This window comes from Chionomys nivalis, chromosome 3, assembly GCF_950005125.1.
Source record: "Chionomys nivalis chromosome 3, mChiNiv1.1, whole genome shotgun sequence".
NCBI lineage: Eukaryota > Metazoa > Chordata > Mammalia > Rodentia > Cricetidae > Chionomys > Chionomys nivalis.
The window spans coordinates 16,673,105-16,696,282 of NC_080088.1; the positions used below are offsets into that span (position 1 = coordinate 16,673,105).

General features: G+C 34.9%; 1 protein-coding gene and 1 pseudogene across 2 annotated transcripts in view; one reads left to right on the top strand and one right to left on the bottom strand.

The window, feature by feature from the left end:
* Positions 1-23,178, bottom strand: part of Ncam2 (neural cell adhesion molecule 2) — a 403,308-nt gene that overhangs the window by 99,282 nt on the left and 280,848 nt on the right. For both annotated transcript variants that reach the window (XM_057765379.1, XM_057765380.1), the window contains exon 9: positions 14,456-14,606. In XM_057765379.1, coding sequence (XP_057621362.1) covers positions 14,456-14,606 — 151 coding nt within the window. The remainder of the gene's footprint in view (positions 1-14,455; positions 14,607-23,178) is intronic.
* LOC130870816 (sororin-like) lies at positions 11,067-11,790 on the top strand (annotated as a pseudogene).

A 23,178-nucleotide genomic window follows, 5' to 3' on the forward strand; every position in this document is an offset into this window, starting at 1 on the left:
ATCAATAAAAAAAACATTTTCCCAAAGTTGCTATTTTTCATAATATGTAACTGAAATTTTAATTAAATTTCCCATAAATAGCTATAATATTTTTTAAAAGTCTCATGACCAGTTATAATTTTATATATAAAAGGCTTAAATAGATCTCTTACGTAAAGTGTTATTTATCAAATGAGAAATATTGTTCACAGGGGAGGTGTGATGAAAATGAATAAGAAAGTCATAGATTCAGGTATTTGAATACTTGGCCCCTATTTGTTGTACTGTTTGGTGAAGTGGTTCAGTCTTTCAGGAGGAAGCGCGTCACTGAGGATTGGCTTTGGGATTTACAGATCTTGTCCACCTCCTGTTTGGTTTATCTGCTCTGTGCATGTGGATAAAAATGGGAGTCCCAGCTGCCTCATCCTGTCACCATGCTTGCAGCTTGCTGCTAAGCCACTACACCATGATGGGCAAATTTTCTCCAGTACCATAAGATTCAAATTAACACATTTCCCAAAACTTTAAGTCATGATATTTTGTCACAGCAACAGAAAATAAGTGATATAGAAGTTGGTACCAGATTGTGGGTTGTTGCCGGAAATAGCCTGACCAGGTTGTTCTTTGGAGGCATTTGACGATTTTAAACCTTGGACTAGAAAAAGCATTTGAATGCTATAATCAAATTCAAAGGACTGTTCTAATGGAAGTTTGAATACTGGAGTACTGAGAGAAATGGAGTCCATGGAGTCCAAGTCTGGGAGGTTTAAAATGGAAACAATATTAACCTCTAATTAAAGGTTACTCCTATGAAATTTTGGCAAAGAAAAATCTGCTTTATGATTGTTCCCTAAGGAGTTTGTCTGATAAGCAATATAATAATAATAATAATAATAATAATAATAATAATAATAGACTCTGGGACTGGGGAGACAGTTCATAAGCTAGTTAAAATTTGCTGATGTTCTTGCAGAGGACACTGGTTTTGTTCCTTGAATGTACATATTATTTCATAACTGTATGTAATTCTAGTTCACTCTTCTCATATCACATCTACAGACATCTGAAATGCCTATGGTGAGCATACATGCATACAGGCAAAATATTCACAGACCTAAATTAAAAATAAACAGTCATGTACGCTAATCATTTTTTTTTCACAGAAAAAATGTCTATGATAGCATAACTCTCAATCTTCAGAAAGGAAATTACTAATAACTCCTATGGTAGTCTACAAGTACTAGAAAGCATGGTAGTCAAGGTTTAAGTTAAAAGAGAAGCTGCAGCTATTAATGAGAGTAGTCCTATTAAAGGAGGCCTCTTGTACCACACAGGAACGATGGGGAATGTACCATAGAGGGAAGACTTCAGTCAGCTAAACTCCCAAATATAAGAAAGCCTAAAGAAATTCCCACTCCTAGAATGTTCCAAAACAAGAAAATTAGGCTAATATGACCAAAGGGGATTGGGGTACATCTCTAGTTGTCAGGCAAACAAGGACACATTGCTCAAGTGGTACAGATTTCAGTAGCACAAAAGATACAAGAATAAAGGACACATGGATTCTTCATTTCAGAGAACTGTTAAGGTTAGCTAACCGTGGCCAGAGATTCCCTGAAGAGCTATAAGAGGATACTTCTTGAAAGTGAAACATTGACTTAGATAATGACCCTGAGATGTTGGAAATCCCCAAACTGTAAGGTATCTGCCAATGAACGTTGCATACAGGGAATGGATTTAGCACAATAGAAATATGTGTATTTGTGCTGGGGATCTGTGTTGTAACATTACACAGCCTTGACATTGTTAAAGTATGTTGCAGGTAGTAGAGTTTAAGGCAATAGAAGCAAACCGTTTGGCACTGGTCGTGGATCCAAGAGATTTGGTGTTATCTCCTTTGGGTCTCAACTTTGCTTTGACCCAGTGTTTCTCCACTCTGCTTCCAGTATTACTTTTGAAATTAAAATGTACATTCTATGGTATTAGATGTTGGAAAAATGTGATTTGCATGTCAATTTTACAAGCTGCCATAATTAAGATATTGCCTTGACTCTCAGAAGAGACTTTGGACCTTTAAACAATGATGAAATGCTAAGGACTTTGGAGACACCTAAAATTTGCTTACATTCATTTTGTACTGTGATGTCACCAAGATCCTACAGAGGCACATAGTAAAATGTGTGGCTTGAATCCTCACACCATAGGCTTAGGTTTTTGAATACTTGGTCTCCAACTGCTGACACTGTTTGAGGAGGAGGAACAGGTGGAGTCCATTACTGTGGGTGGGATTTGAGAGGTAAAAGTCTTGGGAAATTTTAGTTCCAGGTTCAATATGGTCCTACTCAACATTTGCTGGTATGCCTATGCCAACCCACCATGCATGACTCCTATATTTCACCTACCTTGTACCCAAGATAAACTCTTCCTTCCTTTTACACAAACAAGAGAAAAATAAATAACACACAGTTATACCTATGATTAGGTTCCTATATATGTGATATTCTTCCTCACCAACCTCCTCCTCCTCCTCCTCCTCCTTCCTCTCTCTCTCTCTCTCTCTCTCTCTCTCTCTCTCTCTCTCTCTCTCTCTGTCTCATTCTCTCCCTGAAACAAGGTTTCACTGTGCACTCCTGGAAGGCCTGTCTCTGCTTCTGGAGTGCTAGGGTTAATGAGCATTGAAATTAATAGTTTGTTATCACAACTGATTTTTTCAAAGATTTTTTAATTAACTGTTTTAAAATATATTTCTTTTTTTTTCTTTTTTTTTGGTTTTTCGAGACAGGGTTTCTCTGTAGCTTTGGTGCCCCTCCTGGAACTAGCTCTTGTAGACCAGGCTGGCCTTGAACTCCCAGAGATCAGCCTGCCTCTGCCTCCCTAGTGCTGGGATTAAAGGCATGCGCCACCACCGCCCGGCTTTAAGATATATTTCTTATATTTAAATAAATATATTTTTATCCATTAACACATGATGTGAAATTGTTATGTAAAGCAGTCATAAAACAGATTCTGACCAGGATAAGAAAACAAAATACATAGAACACCTGTTTTGTAATTAATGAACCAGAATGATGATCTAATGTAGCACACAGATCATGGAATGAGATATTAAATTATTAAAGCTTATACCAGCTTTTTATATTACTGGTTTAATCACACTGGTAATTATTCTTTTAACTGTAGAAAAACATTTAAACCAGTTCAAAGAAAATCACATTGCCAAGAAACCCAGATTTATTTCATTATTTTTTTTCATTCTTGCAGTGTTTTTGTATGAACAGAGAGCCTCAATATCCTCAGTAAATCTGGGATCATTTGTTACTATATCATTAAATATGTTAAGTAGTTTTTTTCCATTCTTTCTGAACACAAAAATATTGTTTCTCCCATATTTAATAGTGATTTCATTACATTATACTATTATATACTGTTTCTAAGGTGATCTTAGATATTGTACAATATCACTTTTAATCACATTGCACATGTGAAAAGCATCAATAATATTGCTTCTGGTTTACACAGGAGTACTGTGAATTAAAATACCTGAAAGATAGAGATACAGAAAATAAAATTTACTCCTTTAATTACTTTAAAACAACTCACTGAATATACACTGAATTTCATAAGTATGTGATGATTATTTGAACAATTTTGTTACTTAAGAACAAAAACATAGCCGGGCGGTGGTGGCGCACACCTTTAATCCCAGCACTCGGGAGGCAGAGGCAGGCGGACCTCTGTGAGTTCTAGACCAGCCTGGTCTACAAGAGCTAGTTCCAGGACAGGCTCCAAAACCACAGAGAAACCCTGTCTCGAAAAAAACAAAAAAAAAAAAAACAAAACAAAACAAAAAAAAAAACAAAAGCATAAATATGCATTTCAGAAACACATGATTCAAATCCACTGCCATTCCCTCCCCCTCTACTTTGTCCCTTAATACCCTATCACTTACCAATTCTAGAGTAACCTACTCCATTTTTAAATCCATTGATTCCACTTAGTATTGCTTTTTCATGCCTGTAGGAGCACTTGTGTGATCATGTCTGGCCCCTCAATGACCACTTCCAGAAGAAAACTAAATCTCTCTTCCCCAACATCCACCAATAGGTTCTTAGCAAGGGATAGGAATTTATGAACCCTTCCCTTATTTAAGCACAGATTTTTTCATGGCTTCATCTTTATGGAGGTCTTGTATATGTAGTCCCAAAAGACAGTGCGAGTTTATGTGTACTATGGTCCTTTCATATCTAGTAAGTACTATTTCATTGTATATATCTATTACCTGTGATACTTGCAATCTTTCTGGCCTCTGTTCCAAGATGGGCATACTGATTAATCACTCTATTACCAAGTAAACAATGTATATCCCTAACATCTAATATCTCTACAAAGATTCTACTCTTTCACTTACTTACATTTCATATGTACTAATAGTAATTCAGAAATATGATTCAGCTGGTACTACCTCATCAGGAGCATCATTGTTTGGATTTACTAAAATGTCAAGGAGGTTAGGGAAGGCTTTGAAACATGGTATCAGTGGAAATAATTTCCTAGAAATCTCTTCTCATTATATCCAGGAGATGCCTTCCCTGTAAACTCCAGAGGATACAGCAATGTGATAGACTGAGTATGTCATTACAAAATCTTATAATGGAACCAAAGTCATGAAATTTATAAGCAGAATCTTTGAGAATCAATTAGTTCATGAAAAGGTAATGATAGGGTTGTTTTTTGTTTTTTGTTTTTTTTTTTTTTTTTTAGATAGTTGTCTTTGTAAAAGACAAAGAAATGTGTGCTTGTGCACAAAGGAGCCGTGTGAGCACATGGCAATGAGGAAAAGAATGCAAATCAGAGAGATGACCATGCTCTTTACCTGATTTCACAATTCTAGTCTTCAGAACGGTCTAAGAGATACGCATTGTTTAAATACTCAGCAAGATCATTTTATTATACAATTCCTGCCCCTGTGAGCTGTAACTGTCAACTTAATGAATCATAAATTGTCTAGGAAGAAAGTACTGAATGAGGAATTGCCCTTATCAGAATAGCCTATATCCTGTCTTTTGGATTTGCTTTTGCCATGATTATTAATTGAGGCAGGAGAATTAAGGACTTTGGGCAGCATCATACTTATGTACTTGTTTCTGAGATATCCAAGAAATCTAACCTTTCATCAGCCTAGCAAATAATGCTTCTCTAAGGGTTCTGGATTCCTTGTTTGATTTTTTTTTTTTTTTTGTAACAGGTCTGTGATCTCAAACTGTCAAATTGTAGGCCAAAAATGAATCCTGTCCATTTTTAAGTTTCTTTGGACAAAAAGGAAAATATAATAATCTTAGGCTCATAAAGATACAGAAGTTCTGTTGAGAACTAATGCATTGTTTCAAAGTGCCTACAGGATTCAGTGCTAATGAGTATTAAACAGATATTAAGAAGAAATGCTAAGTCAGCACTTATTCATAAGGCCTGATTTCATTAACATGTTTAAAATTTGTTGAACTTTAAAGTTTGACCTTTCAAATGTTGGATATCAATTAAAAATTCCATAAAAGTGTTTATTTCCAGTCTACTTGCTTTGAAACACATTGCAATAAGTATTACTGTGAATCAAATAATACCTGTCAGAAAAGGGAAATTAACATAAGATCATAATAATTGTTGGAAAATAAACCAGAAAAATGTGAATTTTTACATTGTCACAGGAAGTAGATGCAATGTTTGAAAAAACAAAAACAAATACGAACAAAACTACAGCTGATGAATGGAAGATTACCTCATTCTTTTTTGAAATGATCCTCTCAGGCCTTCTGGAGGAGGATATACACTTAACATTTTATTAGTTTTGTTTTTGTAATCATCATGCTGTATATGTAAACAATGTTGTTGTATGAAGAACAAATTTATATATGCAAATGAGCACTTAATGTTTCAGTATTAAATGAGGTAGGGTGACTATAAAGTTAGGGTCATGGGATAAACAATTTATTCACAGATATAAAGTATGTGCTATGTCAAAAAATTCATTTCTAAATATTTATTAACCTGGTTTTAAAATGTTAATATTGAATGCATATATTATCAATATTATTCTATAGATGCTGCTGAGAATTGCATTAGAGTCACTGTGATAGCGTGGGAATACAAATTTTTGAGCAAATAATTACTTGATAAAGCACACCTGTTAATTCTATGAAAACATGAGAGCTTGAAGATATGCAAACAATATGAATCTGAAGTATAAGGTTAGTTATGCCCACCTAACTCTAGAATGTATCCAATATTACAAATTACCTTATAGTCAGGAAAAAGAACATTTTCAATTATTATAATACCAACTGTGAATTAAAAATCCGACAAAGAGGATGCAAATAGAAATCATGGAAAGAGTCAGTAGTTCTGAACATGGATTGCTGCAAGGAACTGTTAAATTAAACTTATCACAAAACAATTGTGTCTAATTATTAGTTAATATGTAATAATTAGTCATAGAACTTAATGACATCTTAATCTGAATCAGACTTACTATGATTGGGGCATATTGCATTAAAACACACAGTACATGCTTGCTATCTCCTTTGTTTTTCAAATTACAGCTTCAATTCAACACTAGTTTTAGAGAGAATGGTGACACCTTTAAAGCATAGTAAATGAACAGGCAGAATGCCAAGAAATCTGCTTCCTTTGAAACACAAAGGGGCTTGAGCAAAATAGCTTAATCTTTTAAGACTCTTGGTTCAGTGCTATCACAGTCAATGACACAGGTTTCAAATTACAACCTCCTTGATTCTTTTCAGCAGACTCTTACCACTGTTACATTGTATATGTTTGGTTCAGGTGGAAACTTCTATGGTAAACTTCCTGTCACACTTTGTAATATTCAAAAGTTTCCTGCCCTCTATAGTGTTCTTGATGGAAACATGTATAACAAATAGATGTCAGGCATATGTACTACATGAGTATTTATTTAAAACAGTCATTTCCATTTCTTCCCAAGTACTGATAAGTTTACTACTATAACTTTTTGTTACTTAAAATACCATAATTTTGTTATATTTCTTTCATCATAATTTATAACTACACTATCCTGATTTTCATGAACTTTGCTTTAAATATTGTGATCATACTACAAATCATAATTGTTATTTTCATTCTTCTGTTTTTAATTATTATGTTTTATAGTCTTTCCCTAAGGAAGTTAGTACACATGCTTATTACATGTTAGCAAGGATGTATGTTCAGTAGTTAGATAAAAAAAAAAAAACCCTCAAAATCAGGCTGTTTTAAATAGTACATACTCTCTTAAATGTATGATAATTTCCATCCCACAACTTCCTGTATGCGGATCTTATGCATGTGAACTACCATACACGGCCACATTCATTTCTTAAGGTGTATTAAAAAGAAAACATAGGGAGGTTCTATGTATATCATGATGGCATAATCGCACCATAGAAGAAATTAAACGCTGGCGGAGGGATCAAAGTCACTTATCCACACCCTGCCCCAACCAAAAAAAAAAAAAAAATCAGAAAACAATATGGTAACTTTATAAACACTAAATATAGTGGCAAAATATTTGTATTTTAATAAATAAATCTTGCCTGAAGACCAGAGGCACTAGAGGTCAGGTAATGGTGACACACATCGTTAATCCCAGGATTTGGGATTCAGAGGCGTAAGGATATCTGTAAATTCCAGGCCACCCTGGGCTACACAAGATCAATTCAGAAAAAAAAATCCAGGTGGTGATGCTTTACCTTTAATCCCAGTACTAGGGAGTCACACACTTTTAATCTCAGCACTAGAGGGAAGGTAAATTAGAAGAGAGTAGGCTTAGACTGCTTAGTTTATGATTGCCCAGCCTTGAGAGTTAACACTTCTCTAGTGGTTTGGCTGCTTTGTTTTCTGGTTTTCCAGTTGAAGCCCAATTACTTCTCTGGATTTTCATTATTCAGACTAAAAACAAAACAAAATCAGAGAGATCTTAAAAGGAAAAACTAAACTAAACATGCAAATAAAAAAAAAAGACACTGTTTAGGTCTGTACTCCATTTTTTTTTATTGGATTATGTGTTCTTTTGATGACCAATTTCTTGAGTTTGTTGTATATTTTGGAGATCAGACCTCTGTCTGATGTGGGGTTAGTGAAGATCTTATCCCATTCTGTAAGCTTTCGTTTTATCTTGTTGACTGTGTCTTTTGCTTTACAGAAGCTTTTCAGTTTCAGGAGGTTCCATTTATTAATTGTTTCTCTCAGTGTCTATGCTGCTGGGGTTATATTTAGGAAGTGGTCTCCTGTGCCAATGCCTTTAAGTGTACTTCCCACTTTGTCTTCTATAAGGTTCAGTGTGGCTGGCTTTATGCTGAGGTCTTTGATCCATTTGGACTTGAGTTTTGTGCATGGTGATAGATATGGGCCTATTTTCATTCTTCTACATGTTGATATCCAGTTATGCCAGCACCATTTGTTACATGTGCTTTCTTTTTTCCATTTGATATTTTTTGCTTCATTGTCAAAATTCATGTGTTCGAAGGTGTGTGGATTAATACCCGGGTCTTCTATTTGGCTGCATTGGTCCTCTTTTCTGTTCATATGCCAATACCCGGCTGTTTTCAATACTGTAGATCTGTAGTAGAGTTTGAAGTCAGGGATTGTGATGCCTCCAGAAGTTCTTTTATTATACAAGATTGCTTTCCTGGGTATTTTGCTTTTCCATATGAAGTTGAGTACCATTCTTTCAAAGTCTATGAAGAATTTTGCTATTATTTCGATGGGCATTGCATTGAATCTGTAAATTGCTTTTGGTAAAATTGGCATTTTTACTATGTTAATTCTACCTCCCTAAGAGCATGGGAGATCTTTCCAATTTCTAGTGTCTTCTTCAATTTTTTTCTTCAAAGATTTAAAGTTCTTGTCATAGAAGTCTTCTACTTGTTTGGTTAGAGTTACACTGAGATATTTTATGCCAGGCTATTGTGAAGGGTGTTGTTTCTCTGATTTCTTTCCCAGCCCTTTTATCATCTGTGTAAAGGAGGGCTACTGATTCTTTGAGTTAATCTTGTATCCAGTTATATTACTGAAAGTGGTTAAGAGTTGTAAAAGTTCCTTGGGAGAATTTTTGGGATCACTTATGTAAACTATCATATTATCAGCAAACAGTGAGAGTTTGACATCTTTTCTGATTTGTATCCCCTTGATCTCCTTATGGTGTCTTACTGTTCTAGCTAGGATCTCAAAAACTATATTGATTCGATATGGAGAAAGTGGACAACCTTGTCTTGTTCCTGATTTCAGTGGGAGTTTCTTTCCATTTAGTTTGATATTGGCTGTTGGCTTGCTATATATTGCCTTTATTGTTTAGGTATGTTCCTTGTATTCCTGCTTTCTCAAAAACCTTTATCATGAAGGGATGTTATATTTTGTCAAAAGCTATTTTGGCATCTAATGAGATGATAATGTGGTTTTTATTTTTCAGTTTGTTTATATGTTGGATTACGTTGACAGATTTTTGTATGTTGAACCATCCCTGCATCTCTGGGATGAAGACAACTTGATGTATTCTTGGATTCTATTTGCCAGTACCTAAATAGAGAAGTCTCAACAGAGAAATCCAAAATGGCTGAAAGACACTTAAGGAAATGTTCAACATCCTTAGTCATCAGAGAAATGCGAATCAAAATAACTCTGAGATTCTACCTTATACCTGTAAGAATGGCCAAGATCAAAAACACTGATGACAACTTATGCTGGAGAAGTTGTGGGGTAAAGGGAACACTCCTGCATTGCTCGTGGGAATGCAAGCTGATACAGACCCTTTGGACGTCAGTGTAGCAATTTCTCAGAAAATTAGGAAACCACCTTCCTCAACACCCAGCAGTACCATGTTTTGGTATATATCTAAAGGATGCTCAATCTTGCCACAAGGACATGTACTCACTATGTTCATAGCAATATTGTTTGTCATAGCCAGAACCTGGAAACAACGTAAATGTCCCTCGAGGGAAGAATGGATAAGGAAAATGTGGTACATTTATACAATAGAGTATACACAGAGAAGAAAATACTGACATCTTTAATTTTCAGGAAAATGGATGGAGCTAGAAAACATTATTTTGAGTGATGTAACTCAGAAACAGAAAGACAATTATCACATGTACTAATTCATAGGTGGATATTAAACATAAAGCAAGGAATACCAGCCTACACACCACAAACCTAGAGAACTTAGACAACAATGAGGAAACTAAGAGAGACTTACATAGATCTAATCTACATGGGAAGTAGAAAGTAGAAAAGACCAGATCTCCTCAGTAAATTGGGAGCATGGGGACCTTGGGAGAGGGTGGAAGGGGGGCAGCTGATGGGGGAAGGGGAGATGCAGGGAGGGGAGCAGAGAAAAATATAGAGCTCAATAAAGATCAATAAAAAAGAAAAGATTATAAAAAATACAAAAACAAATAATTTTATGGAAAAATCCCATTGCTGTCCTGTAGCTAATGTGTTTGCCTTTTGTCAGGTTTTGTCCAGTCTTCAACAATCCCTCTGCAGCGCCATGTAGATGTACAAGTGCAGAAGAACAGATTTGGAATGCAGGCAGCCCATCTGTAAGGAATGATGGAAATCCTATGTAGATTTCAGAAATGGCAGTGCCAAAATTCTGTGTAAAATGCCACAGAAATGTCACACAGACCCAGTCTTTTGCTTACACTGGTCAGACATAAGCCAACACAGCAAAGCTTTTGATGAATGCTAAATAAGGCAACATACTTTGTGATAATTATCAAGTTTTAGAGCTGCACAGCATAATAATTACAGTATCCATGAAACAGTTAAACTTTTCTTTACATTCAGTGAACCAGAAGAGGACAATCAATCCCAAAGGGAAAAGAAAATCAACAGCTGTGAACCAGAAAACAATCCAGATGTTTAATAAATTGCTGTTTATTTAGAGGTGATATTCTAGACAATGTTTACCTGTGTTGCACGAGGTATTAAAAAATAAAAAAAACTACTCAAAATGAATGAAAAACCCGATTGACAGGAGCATAAATTGGCAAACGCGGCATAGATTGAGCTGGATTATAGGCATGTCAGAGCAGCAAACGTGGTCCAGAGGAGCCGCCCAGTGGTCAAAGAGTTCCCAGGGGAAATCTGGCTCAGATCTTCCAAAGATCTTTCCTGAAATTTGGCCAAAGACACCTCACATGGCACCAATTAGAAAGTCCATCATCTTGAAGAAGATCGTGCCTCATGCAATAGAGGTTCCAGAGGTCACAGCTATCCACACACTTCTAAGGAGTTTTTTGATCTCTTTTATCTTGGCGGGGGTGGGGGGGTTCTTCCTTCTCTCAAGGTTCCTACTAAGAAGGACATCTTCAACACTTGTAGTGTCCTTTGTACCCCCTCCAGCACCCCAGTGCTGTACACTCAGAACATTGAGTCTAACTCCGGGGAGGGAGAGCTGGACACCAGAGACCTGGAAATCTCCCAGAAAGACAGATGATCTTACAGTCGGCTGGAGAGCCTCAGTTCTACCGCAACCTCCACTCCTGTCCGATTTTTCTTTGGCTTTGAGGAACCTGGAGATTTGCCTGGAGTCTCACCTGTTGTGTGTTGAAAGTTAATTGAAGTCTCAAAAGTACCTGTTAAGCCCTGGGTTCAAGATACAACACTTCTTGGTATCTCTCCTCCAGTTGTGAAAGAGAAACGAAAGAAGGTGCCAGAGATCCTGAAATCGGAGCTGGAAGAGTGGGCTATGGCTTGAATACTGAGCTTGAAATTGCTTAACAGTTTGATATTGGGACTGAATAAAAGAAAGTGGGGGGGGGCGGGCAGTGGTGGCGCACGCCTTTAATCCCAGCACTTGGGAGGCAGAGGCAGGCGGATCTCTGTGAGTTCGAGACCAGCCTGGTCTACAAGAGCTAGTTCCAGGACAGACTCCAAAATCACAGAGAAACCCTGTCTCGAAAAACCAAAAAAAAAAAAAAAAGAGAGAGAAAGTGGGGGAACAACTGGCCAAGCTCTCCACTCTCTCCTTGTACATATTGGCTTTGAGAATAACAGGACTTGTAAGGTCCTCTTTATTGGCTTGTTAGTTACCCTGGGCTTTCTACCTCCACAGTGTTGCAGATGAGAAGCCACTTTTATTCTGAGCCCACACTGTCAGGAACAGGTTCACTTGTCTCACACACTTGTAATCCCAGTTCTCTGCAGGTTGATGCATGAGGATTGACATGAATTTCTGTTCACCTTGAACTACAGAGGGGTGTGGATAATATATACTAAATTATACTACAATATACACATAACACAACAGATAGGGAGACAAATTGAATCTACAATGAATAGATTTAGAACATTAAGGACCAAGGTAGATTAAAAGGATGGTATAGCTTTTCCCTGCAGTTCTTCAAAATATTTGTAACTGGTTAAGAAACACATACTGGTGTTTGTATAATGTTATAAATGAGTATCACTGTAATGTATTTCTTAGCATGTTTCAAATATTAGTGAATGAAAATAGTAATTGGCATGTATAAAAATGCAACAAATCTCAAAGTTTGAAATGTGATTAGAACATTGTAAGAAATGGTGAACATTGTAAGAAATATGTATGCGAAATGGTGAACATTGTAAGAAATATGTATGCTTTTGAAAATATGAAGTATATTAAATAACTTACCAAGATGTCATATTAAAATACTTTATACAAAGAGTAAAGTGAATCTACAACTTTTAAATTGGGGGAATAATGAAGATAAGATGAAAACTTTCAAAATGCAACACAGATACATAATACATAATAGTACTTAAAAAACACTAAAATTGGGAAATTTAAATGTTGATCATCAATCTTGGTAAATCCTCCAGAAAGAAAAGCATTTCAACAAATAATTGTTTGTCAATAGATGCATGAAGTGAAAAATGAACAAGATATTTCTCAAGGTGCACTGGAAATGAATCATAGAATCTAACATAAAATTAAATTTCCAAAGCTTAGGAGTTATAGATGTGAAGATTCAAAGGAAGATTAAGTACAAAGCAAACTGCTATGCATAAAACTTCAGCATTATATATTTCATAGATTACAATGTGACTATGGAAAAATAATTTAAATATGTATGGTAGATAATATATGTGTATACATGTTCATCCTTTAATATCTAACTTCAAAAAATAAGAAAAATAATTGTAGCTATATAAATTCTATCTCTATGATGACAATAAGAATTAGGTACTATATTGATATACATATAGATGAGAGTGCATAGTGACTGAAAGATAAGCTAGGCAAAAGCCACAGAAAGAGGAAATATGTAAAAAACATGCATCATAAAAAAGAAAATCAAAATTCATAGTGACCTCAAGTTGACAGACAATGAAACAACCTGATTTTGAAGTGGACCAACGGCTGGAACAGATATGCCTCTGATGAAGACACGGAACTGAGGTTTTTTGCATTAGTAGTCATTCAAAGCTTTTGTGGGGTAGTTGTTTGTTAAGATGCATGTGATGCCCATGAAATAGCTTCTTGCAATTGTTATTAGCACAGTTAGTTAGTATGTAATGATATAGTCTATTCACATTGAACTTAATTATTTTTAAAGAAATTCTCAATATGAGTTGTATCATGATTAACAGTTACTATTACTGTCTATTAATATTAATGTAGAGAAAATATCATGGTAAAATGTCATGTATGCAAGAATATTTCAAAAAATTCCACTAAGGCAATTAATGTTCTTCAGGTATCAGGTAGCATCCTGATGTAGTTCTTGAGAATTACCTTACATTTCCTCCTCTTTGAAAGCATTTATAGAAAATTATTTTAAATTCTATGTAATAAAGTAAGGGAGAAGCTCAATTTATATTTACATGTAAATATAAATATAAATTGTAGTTATAGGATTCCACATAGTCTTGAACTCACCTAGTCATGAAAACTATTGACAACTTATTTTATAAATTGTACTTTTAACAATCATGATTTAGTGACAGTAAGCAGACTGTGATTAAGTATAAGAATTGTCATTCATCACTGCATTTTTTATCTTATGTTGATACCAAATAATTCAACAAATAGGGAAAAACTGAAAACACATCTACATATCTAAGACTTTGACCTTTAAACACACACACACAGTCATGTACATGCACACATGTGCTTGAATACACAAACAAATACATGGTCTAAGGACTTGGTTATCAAAAACAGGTATGGCTCAGTTGATCTGGTATTTTCAGTTAAATATTTCAAAGGATAATAGTCACTCTTAAATGCAAATCATTGGGAAATGTACACAGACTTCCATTAGTTATTTCTAATAGCTCACTGAATAGTTTCCTTCCTCCTAAAACTATGCATTGAATATTGAAAAAATGTAATAACTGTTCATTTTGATTTTCATATAAGAGTCATATTTTCTCAGACCAGCTAAGGTTGTTGTAATGACAATACACACTGAATATTACTTACATTCAATGTCAAGATGCATGCTTCTCTGGTGCCCACCGATCCTACTCGCAGCCTCACAATCATATCTCCCTGAATCCGATAACTTCACATCTCTGATGTGCAGTGACGAATGTCCCCGCTGCCCTTTGACTTCAATTCGGCCATCTGGGCTCTGTTCACAAAGATTCAGAAAAGAAAGCAAGATTTTGCCTGTGTTGATGGAAAATGATGCACAAATTATTCGTATTTATCATGTTAGATATCAATAAAACATGATAACATATTTAAAAATCAAAGAGTATAATTTCTGTATTTGCTACTTTAAGGTATTCAGCTTCTTATTTTACATGATCAGCTGTAGACAAGGCACTGATATGTAGGATACCCTTTCACAAATATTTTATCAACTACTCTTAATTATCTTTTTGCTGTTCTTTTTAAGCATTTTCTCCTTAATTGAAAATAGTTTCTTTTCCCATGTAATATATCCTGTTTCAGGTTTCCGTCCCTCATCTCCTCCCAATTTCTATGTCCCTTCACTTCTGGATCTTCATCCTTTATGTCTTTTATTAGAGGAAAACAGAACTCTAAAAGATAATAATAAAAATAGAAAAATAGTATAAAATCATCTAAAACAAACAACGAAATAAAATAAAAACTACTGAAGCAAATCAACAGAAAGAAAAGAATCTAAGAGAGCTCACCAGAATCAGGAATCCACTCATTCACACACTAAGGAGTCCCACAAAAACACTATACTGAAAGTTATAACATACACAAAGGATCTGGTGCAGACCTGGGCAATCCTGTCCTTGCTGCTTTGTTCACTTTGTTGGTGATTTCTTATGTGATGGAACTCAAAATAAATGTCTATACATTTCTGAAATTTTATCATAATTTTAGGATAATCAAAATTTACCTCATATAAAAAGATGCTTTTTCCAAACTTTAAACTGTCTGTGGGGCAAAGTAAGATACACTTTGGTTGTTGTATAATCAGATACTGGCAGGTTACTTAGAATTTGCTTTCCATCAAAAAAGCAATCCTCTCAAACAACTTCTACACCAAAAATATACTTTCTGACTCACAAATAATAGTAAAGTGTACTTTAAAAAATATGACATTTACCATATTATAAAGCTGAAGAAAAGAATAACAAAATGCAAGAATTCATACAATTTAAAAACAATGAGAAAACCAAAAAGTCATGTCTTATTCAGCAGAACTAGCCTTCATTCAGTAAGTACTTATTTCTCTTGGTTTTCATGATTCCTAAATTTATTCAGTTTTTTTCATGGTTTCCTCTCTTTGCTTCTATTTAGACTATCCATGCTGACCCCTGACTTTGGAGCAATTCCCAGACTATTTAACCTGACCATTATCTCTATTCGTTCTTCACTTCAAGAGCATGGCCATTTGATGTACATCCCAAATCAACATAATTATACCTAGACTCATTGTTTTGAGATAAAATCCTCAACCTAGCGCAGGCTTCCTACAAATTTGTGATATTCCTGCCTCTCGTACTGATAGAATTACAACAATATTCCCAATAGCCTGCAGTTATACGAGTCTGGCATTATCTTTATCCTGACAACTCAAAAAGATCTGGTTTTCTTTTTGTGACAGAAATATTTGTCATGCCCTGTAAAGTATGCTTGGCCTTAGGTATGGTTTTGGAATTTAATTCTTATGGTTTTGGAATTTAATTCTTAATGACTAGTGATATGGGATTCTCCTCTGCATGCTGTGAATACCATTGGTTAATAAAGAAACTGTCTTGGGCCTGCACAGGGAATAGAGGTAGGTGGGAAAAATTAAACTGAATGTTGGGAGAAAGAAGGGTTAGAGAGAAGTAATGAGGCCTCACCAGACACAAATGCTGAGAACTTTACCAGTTAAGCCACAGCCATGTGGCAATACACAGATTATCAGAAATGGGTTAAATTAAGATATAAGTGTTATTCAATAAGAAGCTAGAGCTAATGGGCCAAGAAGTGTTTTAAATAATATAGTTTCTCTGTGATTATTTCAGGTCTGGGCTGCTCAGAGGCTGGGAAAAAACAAGCATGCTACCTTATAATAGAATTTTCTAAATGTAGAATACCTAAACCTGTCACCATCCTCAGCTATTTTCTTTCTTTCCAAGTAACTTTGTTTCAATCAATCAATCAGCTCTGTGCTCCACTTGTCTTGTCTCTACTTGTACCTCTCTGAAAGAAATTGATGTTTCTCTTGATTTAAGAGGGAACAGGCACATTTTTAGTTTTAACACTACGCAGAACAACTTTGAAATACTGCAAAATGCACAGACATATTTCTTATGTTTTTTTTTTTTTTTCTGACTGAAACCATATCAAATGCAGAAAGCATTTCTTGTGATGCTAGGAATATTTTTATCAGCATTTTTTTATTTTCATAATAACTCCATGAATATTTCATCTCACCTTGGCTGTGTAACTGCAAATATTATGACTTCCTGAGTAAACTCCAATCCTTCAGCTTGACAGTTAAGGACCTCTGTGTGTTATCACCTTTCTGTCCGAGCACATTTTACAATTTAAATACCATCAACTTGAATTATTCCAAATTACTTATACTGTCCTGAATATCCTGCGCTTTCTCTAAGTACTCTCACATTCTTGTCTAAAACTGTTTCTCCTTTATTGCTGCCAGCATCTGTATTTACACTTCATGATTCTCCTATCTTTTTATTTATTCACTAGATTTTATTAACTATTCAAAATAATCTAGCTTGCCTGAAAAATGAGTACAGCACCGTTGACCTCTACATCTTGCTTGGGCCCAATATTTTTACTAAATTATTTTCCAAATTACAGCCACTATAATGCACAGTAAAATTACAACTGAATAAATGTGAGAAAATTTCAGTTTTTTTTTTCTTGTACATATACCATAAAATAGTATCTAAGACAGAAAAAAATCAAATATTTTGTAAGTCAAAATAATTAATTTAAAAGTGACTAAATAGTGCAATATTTATGGTGTTCTTTATTAAGGATTATTAACTTATATTGGGCTTTATTAAAATGAAGCAAACAATTATGTTGTTAATAATGTCAAAAATGCAATCAGAGAGATATTTCAGCTAGAGACTTCACTGGTTGCTCTTCCAGGTGAACCATGCTCAGGTTCCACTCATGGGTACTGCTAACTGTCTGTAACTGCAGTCCCAGGGAATCCAGACTTTCTTTTGACCTCCAGAAACACTGTAGCCTCCACAAGCATTTCATGACTATGGTATGTAGACACATGGAGCCCAAATATTGATACACATATAATACAACACAATAAATATTTTCTTTGAAAAGTCAGTGATTAGTATCTTTTAAGAAAAGTATTGCTTGCCAACATTACTTAAAAGTGAGCTTTAAGATTTTAATTGTTCCTAAAAATTAAACACATTCTCTTTTTAATGTCCCATATTAAGTGGAATTTTACTTGGGATATCCTTTGACTATATGCAGAGTAAACATCAATCCATAGTAAAAATGCTGAAGTTTAATATCATTATGAAACTACAAAATGCACTTTTTAAGGAAAAATCTTTAAAAATATGTGATTCCTTGAAAAGTAAATCATTTTTGGATTTAACTTAGGTTTGTAAATTTCACTATGGACATTATTAGAAGTTCAAAGTCATTCCTTCTTATATCTGACATTCAAAAGGACATCTCTCTCTTTGTGCTACAAAAAGGCATTACACAAATCTAAAAGAAAATTCATTTATATCTTGGCTTTGATTCAACACTGCCTGAAGATTCATTTAAGACATCTGATATTTGATTGTGACAGGTTAATGGGCATTTTAGGTGCCTATCTAGTACTTCCAGGTTCTACCACTGAATGAAGTAAAATGATTGCAAAGCAAAATGTCTGCCTGTACACTATCATCTCTGTCCTTCATTAAAATGAACTCTTTAAAGTTTGATTCAATGCTTCATCCTTTTCCCTTACAGAAGGTCATTTTAGAAAGGCTTATTGTGTAAGAGTTTCATAGTTTTATAAAATGATTACACATAGAGCTTACTATTATTTAAACAATTCAATACTGAATAACCACAGAATAGTATCATCTTGATTTATTTAAAAACCTATTTTTACTAACTGTTACCATATTCCAGTTGAAAGTATAAAAAGTACCCCTTCCTACAAAAATGCAAACAAAACACTTATATCTATGATGTTTATTATCCTGATATTCAGTACAAAGATAAAATCTATATGTTCCATGAAGCATATTTGAGATGACAACTCTCTTGCTCCTCTCCTGATTTGCACCATGTCTTTGAAAATTTTCAGTGCATGTAGTCATCATTTTTATGCATGCAGTGCTTAAGTATTTATTGTCAAGTTGTTATTACAAAGCCCAGTTTGAGTTTGAACTCTGGTTTCTCCTGCTACAGCTTTGAAAGAGCTCTTATTAGTTATGCAGTCTTCTATTATTTGAGAGCTCCATGAATCAATTCATCCACTCAATAGCTCTGTAGGTTTTCTTCACTTACTTTACCAAAAACAGACTCTCCACATAGAATGATGAAAAAAATAGAATAGGCTTTATCCTTAGTGATATTCCAATACAACAGAATTTGCAAGTACAATAAAACTAATTTTACCATGGAGAACACCACAACTTTATTTAAGGATTAGGAGTGGATTGATGGGGAACCTCCTTCAGTCAATGGCCCTTAGAGGCTACATAAAGTTGGGGCATGGCTTTAGATACCAAAAGGCCATGGTCCCACATGCTCACCCCTCTTCCTCCAAAGAACCACACCTGGATGTTGGACCCCATTTCTATTTCCTTGTTGTGATCCATGAGTTGAGTTTCTTTTTCAATTAACAACAACAACAAAAAATTAGTATACCATTCAAAGCTAGTGTGGGATTCCTTTATTTGTGTACTCCCCACAACTGCCATGTTTTGCTTCACCTGGCACCCAAGTGGAGTGAGATCATGCTCCTGTTTGCTAACCTAGGCATGTTTCTGTCCCACTCAGTAAATGCACAATAAAGAAAAATTTAGATGTAAAAGACCACTAAATGGGACAGTTTTTGATAACGATACATAGGCTTGAGATAGATAAGAAACAGTTTTTTAAAAAAGTAAAAGGTTTTAAAATATAACAGTCTTTAAAGAGACAGAGTACAGATAGTCATAGATTAAAGAAGTAAAAAAAAAAAACTAAGGCCATAAAGATGGAATACACAGAGAGAGACTGGAATAAGTATATTATTGTGTTTTCTTTGAAATTTTGGACTACAGAGAGATTTTAATTCTGGACATTGCTAAACTAAACCAACATATATTTTAAAGGTATCTTGACTTAAAAATTTGGGTCTAAGGATATGTTGCTTTGGAAAAACGGTTCATTTTTTTGTTTCCACAGAAGATGAGAACCTGTGAATTTCTTCCAGACTAATGTTGTTTGATGAACCAAGATTCCCTGAAAAATCTCCAATAGGAGCAAATGGCCCAGATGATCTAACCTTTCAGAAGACTTATGATGGCGTTTTCTCTGAGTTCTACATCCAGAACAGTCTCAGCATTGCTGGTTGAGATTATGAAGCATCACAGAATATCCCAGTAAGGACTTGACCATAATCACAAATTTTCTTTAGGTTCCCATAAGAGTATTAGTATCCCCAATCAGCAGTAAGTAGCCTAAAAAACTATGCCCATGTTCCCATAAAATGGATTATGGATATTTTTCTTTTTTTTTTTTTTTTTTTATTTTTTTTTTAATTTTAATTTTTTTTTTATTTTATTTTTTTTATTAATTAATTAATTTAATTATTAAAGATTTCTGCCTCTTCCCCGCCACCACCTCCCATTCCCTCCCCCTCCCCCAATCAAGTCTTCCTTCCTCCTCAGCCCAAAGAGTAAGCAGGTTTCTCTGCCCTGTGGGAGGTCCAAGGACCACCCACCTCCATCCAGGTCTATTAAGGTGAGCATCCAAACTACCTGGGCTCCCACAAAGCCATTACATGCAATAGGATCAAGAACCCATTGCCATTGTTCTTCAGTTCTCAGTAGTCCTCATTGTCCATTATGTTCAGCAAGACCGGTTTTGTCCCATGCTTTTTCAGTCCCCGGCCAGCTGGCCTTGGTGAGTTCCCGATAGATCATCCCCATTGCCTCAGTGTGTGGGTGCACCCCTCGCCGTCCTGAGTTCCTTGCTCGTGCTCACTCTCCTTCTGCTCCTCCTTTGGATCGTGAGACTTCAGTCCAGTGCTCCAATGTTGGTCTCTGTCTCTGTCTTCTTTCATCGCCTGATGAAGGTTAATATTCAGGGGGATGCTTATATGTTTTTCTTTGGGTTCACCTTCTTATTTAGCTTCTCTAGAGTCACGAATTTAGAGTGTTGATTGTAAGTTGTTATAGATAATAGGAAAAAAAGCTAAACAAAGGAACATAGATTCATATTTCTTATTTTGAAAAAAGGGAAGTGCTATGGGACAATGGTCTTGTACCTTGTAAAGACGTTCTCTTGTATTGATTTAATGAAACACAGCTTAGTCAGTAGCCAGGCAGGAAGGATAGGTGGGGCAACCAGAATAGGAAATTTCTGGGAATTTCTGGGAATAAGGAAAAGCTTATTCTGCAGTCATCACCCAGATGCAGAGGACACAGGATGAGAATGACTCACTGATAAAACGTATCAAACCTTTGTGTGTTTCTTTGGGACTGAACAGCTATGGGGCTGGGCAGGATAAAAACCTCTGTCAACAGTGGATGTGGTAGAATCAGATTGATGCTTACCAAACACACAAAATATTGATAAGTAGGTGGTATTGAGAAAAAAAATTAAAAGCAGATATCTTGAAGGCATACAAGAAAACTGAAGAAAATCCACAAGTGCACAGAGACTGGGGGCATGAAGACTAATCTTCTGATTCAAGCAGTTTAAAATAACTGCCCATAGAAACCCAAAAAAAACTGAAGAACACTGAACCCAATTATACATCCCTGCTGCTAGTCTTATTTGTAATAGGATTGCTTCCCTACTGATGTCACATAAATTTGGCGTCAACTGTTAAGTCATAAAAGCAAAGCAGAACTGTTAAATACCTCAGCAGGAACATACTCCCAAGCTCATTAAAAATAAATTGTCTAATTTTTAAGAATCATATGAATATTTCATTGACCAGTTCTAGTAGTTGTACCATGAATTTTAAGCAGAAACATTTTCTTTGTTCTGTATAAGATCTCTATATACAATTAGCATTAATTTTCTTTCCTCATGGTTCCCTCCATGCTTCACAATTCCCTTTCTATTTTTACTTCATAATGTAACTTTTTGTGTCATTACTTTTCATCTTGGAAGCATAAACACATGTAATCAAGATTTAGATGGAAAATAAAAATTCCAAACATTATTGTTTGGTCCAATACCATTTTCTTTCTTTATATTTACAATCAATAGTTTGTTGAAAATATAAGAATTAAAGTAATGTTTATAAAAGGCATCTCATATAATAAATGGTATTTTCCTGACACCATTCTAATGTTTAAAAAGTGACAGCAGCTGTATATCAATAATGTATGCTTATAGAGCTCTGAAGTACTTTTTCTGTTTGTATCACAGTCTCCAACTTTTCTTTGATGATAAGCTACATATTATAAAGACATATAAAGACATACCATACTATTCTAGGTTCTGGAGATATACAAAAATGAGAAGGAGGAGCAAAATCAATAGGCTTGTAGGCTAAAGGGCTTAAGGAAGCTAATTACAGTCCATACTAGTGTAGAAAAATATTCAGTAGAACAAACAAGGTGGTTTGCAAATGGGAAGAATATATGTAGACATTACTTGTCAAAAAATTATTGATAAATCACACATTTGTGAGAGCCTCATAATTTAAAATTGATGTTTTATATTTAAAGTTGTTATATATTTTATGGTGATCTTCAAGTGTCCATAAAACTAAACCTGGAGCTCTTTAGAGTTGTACAACCACAAAGTTAACCTGAACTAAGGAAAAGTTTAGGGCAATAGGAAGGAAGTGAAAGGCACAAGGCAATACTTGAAAGAGAAGACAAAATGTTCATAAAGCTGATATGTTTATATGGAGTTTCTTTGTGTGCAAATTTTGTGTCTCTTCTCCTGTAGGTGCCTTTGTAATTTCTCTCTGGATTTTTTCTGTTAGTTTTGTCATATGATAACTTATTACATTTCTTTCTATTTTATTGTGTTTTATTATCTAGACAGAATCTTGTTTACTACTCATGCCATTATGTGGTGCTCTCTGTGCAGCTTACATGAACCTGCACTTGTGACAGTACTTCAGTGTCAAACTTTATCAGAAACATTGTCAGATATTATAGTACTCATAGGATCACTTCCTGAATCAAGGAAACATGGATATGAGATGAGATTTATATAAAAAAATCAGAACATACTTAGACAATTTTCAAAATCTCAGTCATTTTTAACTTAAATTTTGGTGTGGGAGGTTCATCTGTCTATGTGTTGCTTTTATTGGTTAATGAATAAAGAACTGGCTTGGCCTATAGCATGTGAAGAGAAAGGCAAAGTTAGGGAAAAGCCAAAGAGACGCTGGAGAAAAATGTGCTGAAACTTTGCCAGTAAGCAACTACCACATGGCAATACACAGATTAATGAATATGGGTTAAATTAATATGTAAGGGTCAGCGAAGAAGAAGCTAGAGCTAAGGGGCCAAGCAGTGTCTTAATTAATATAGTTTATGTATGGT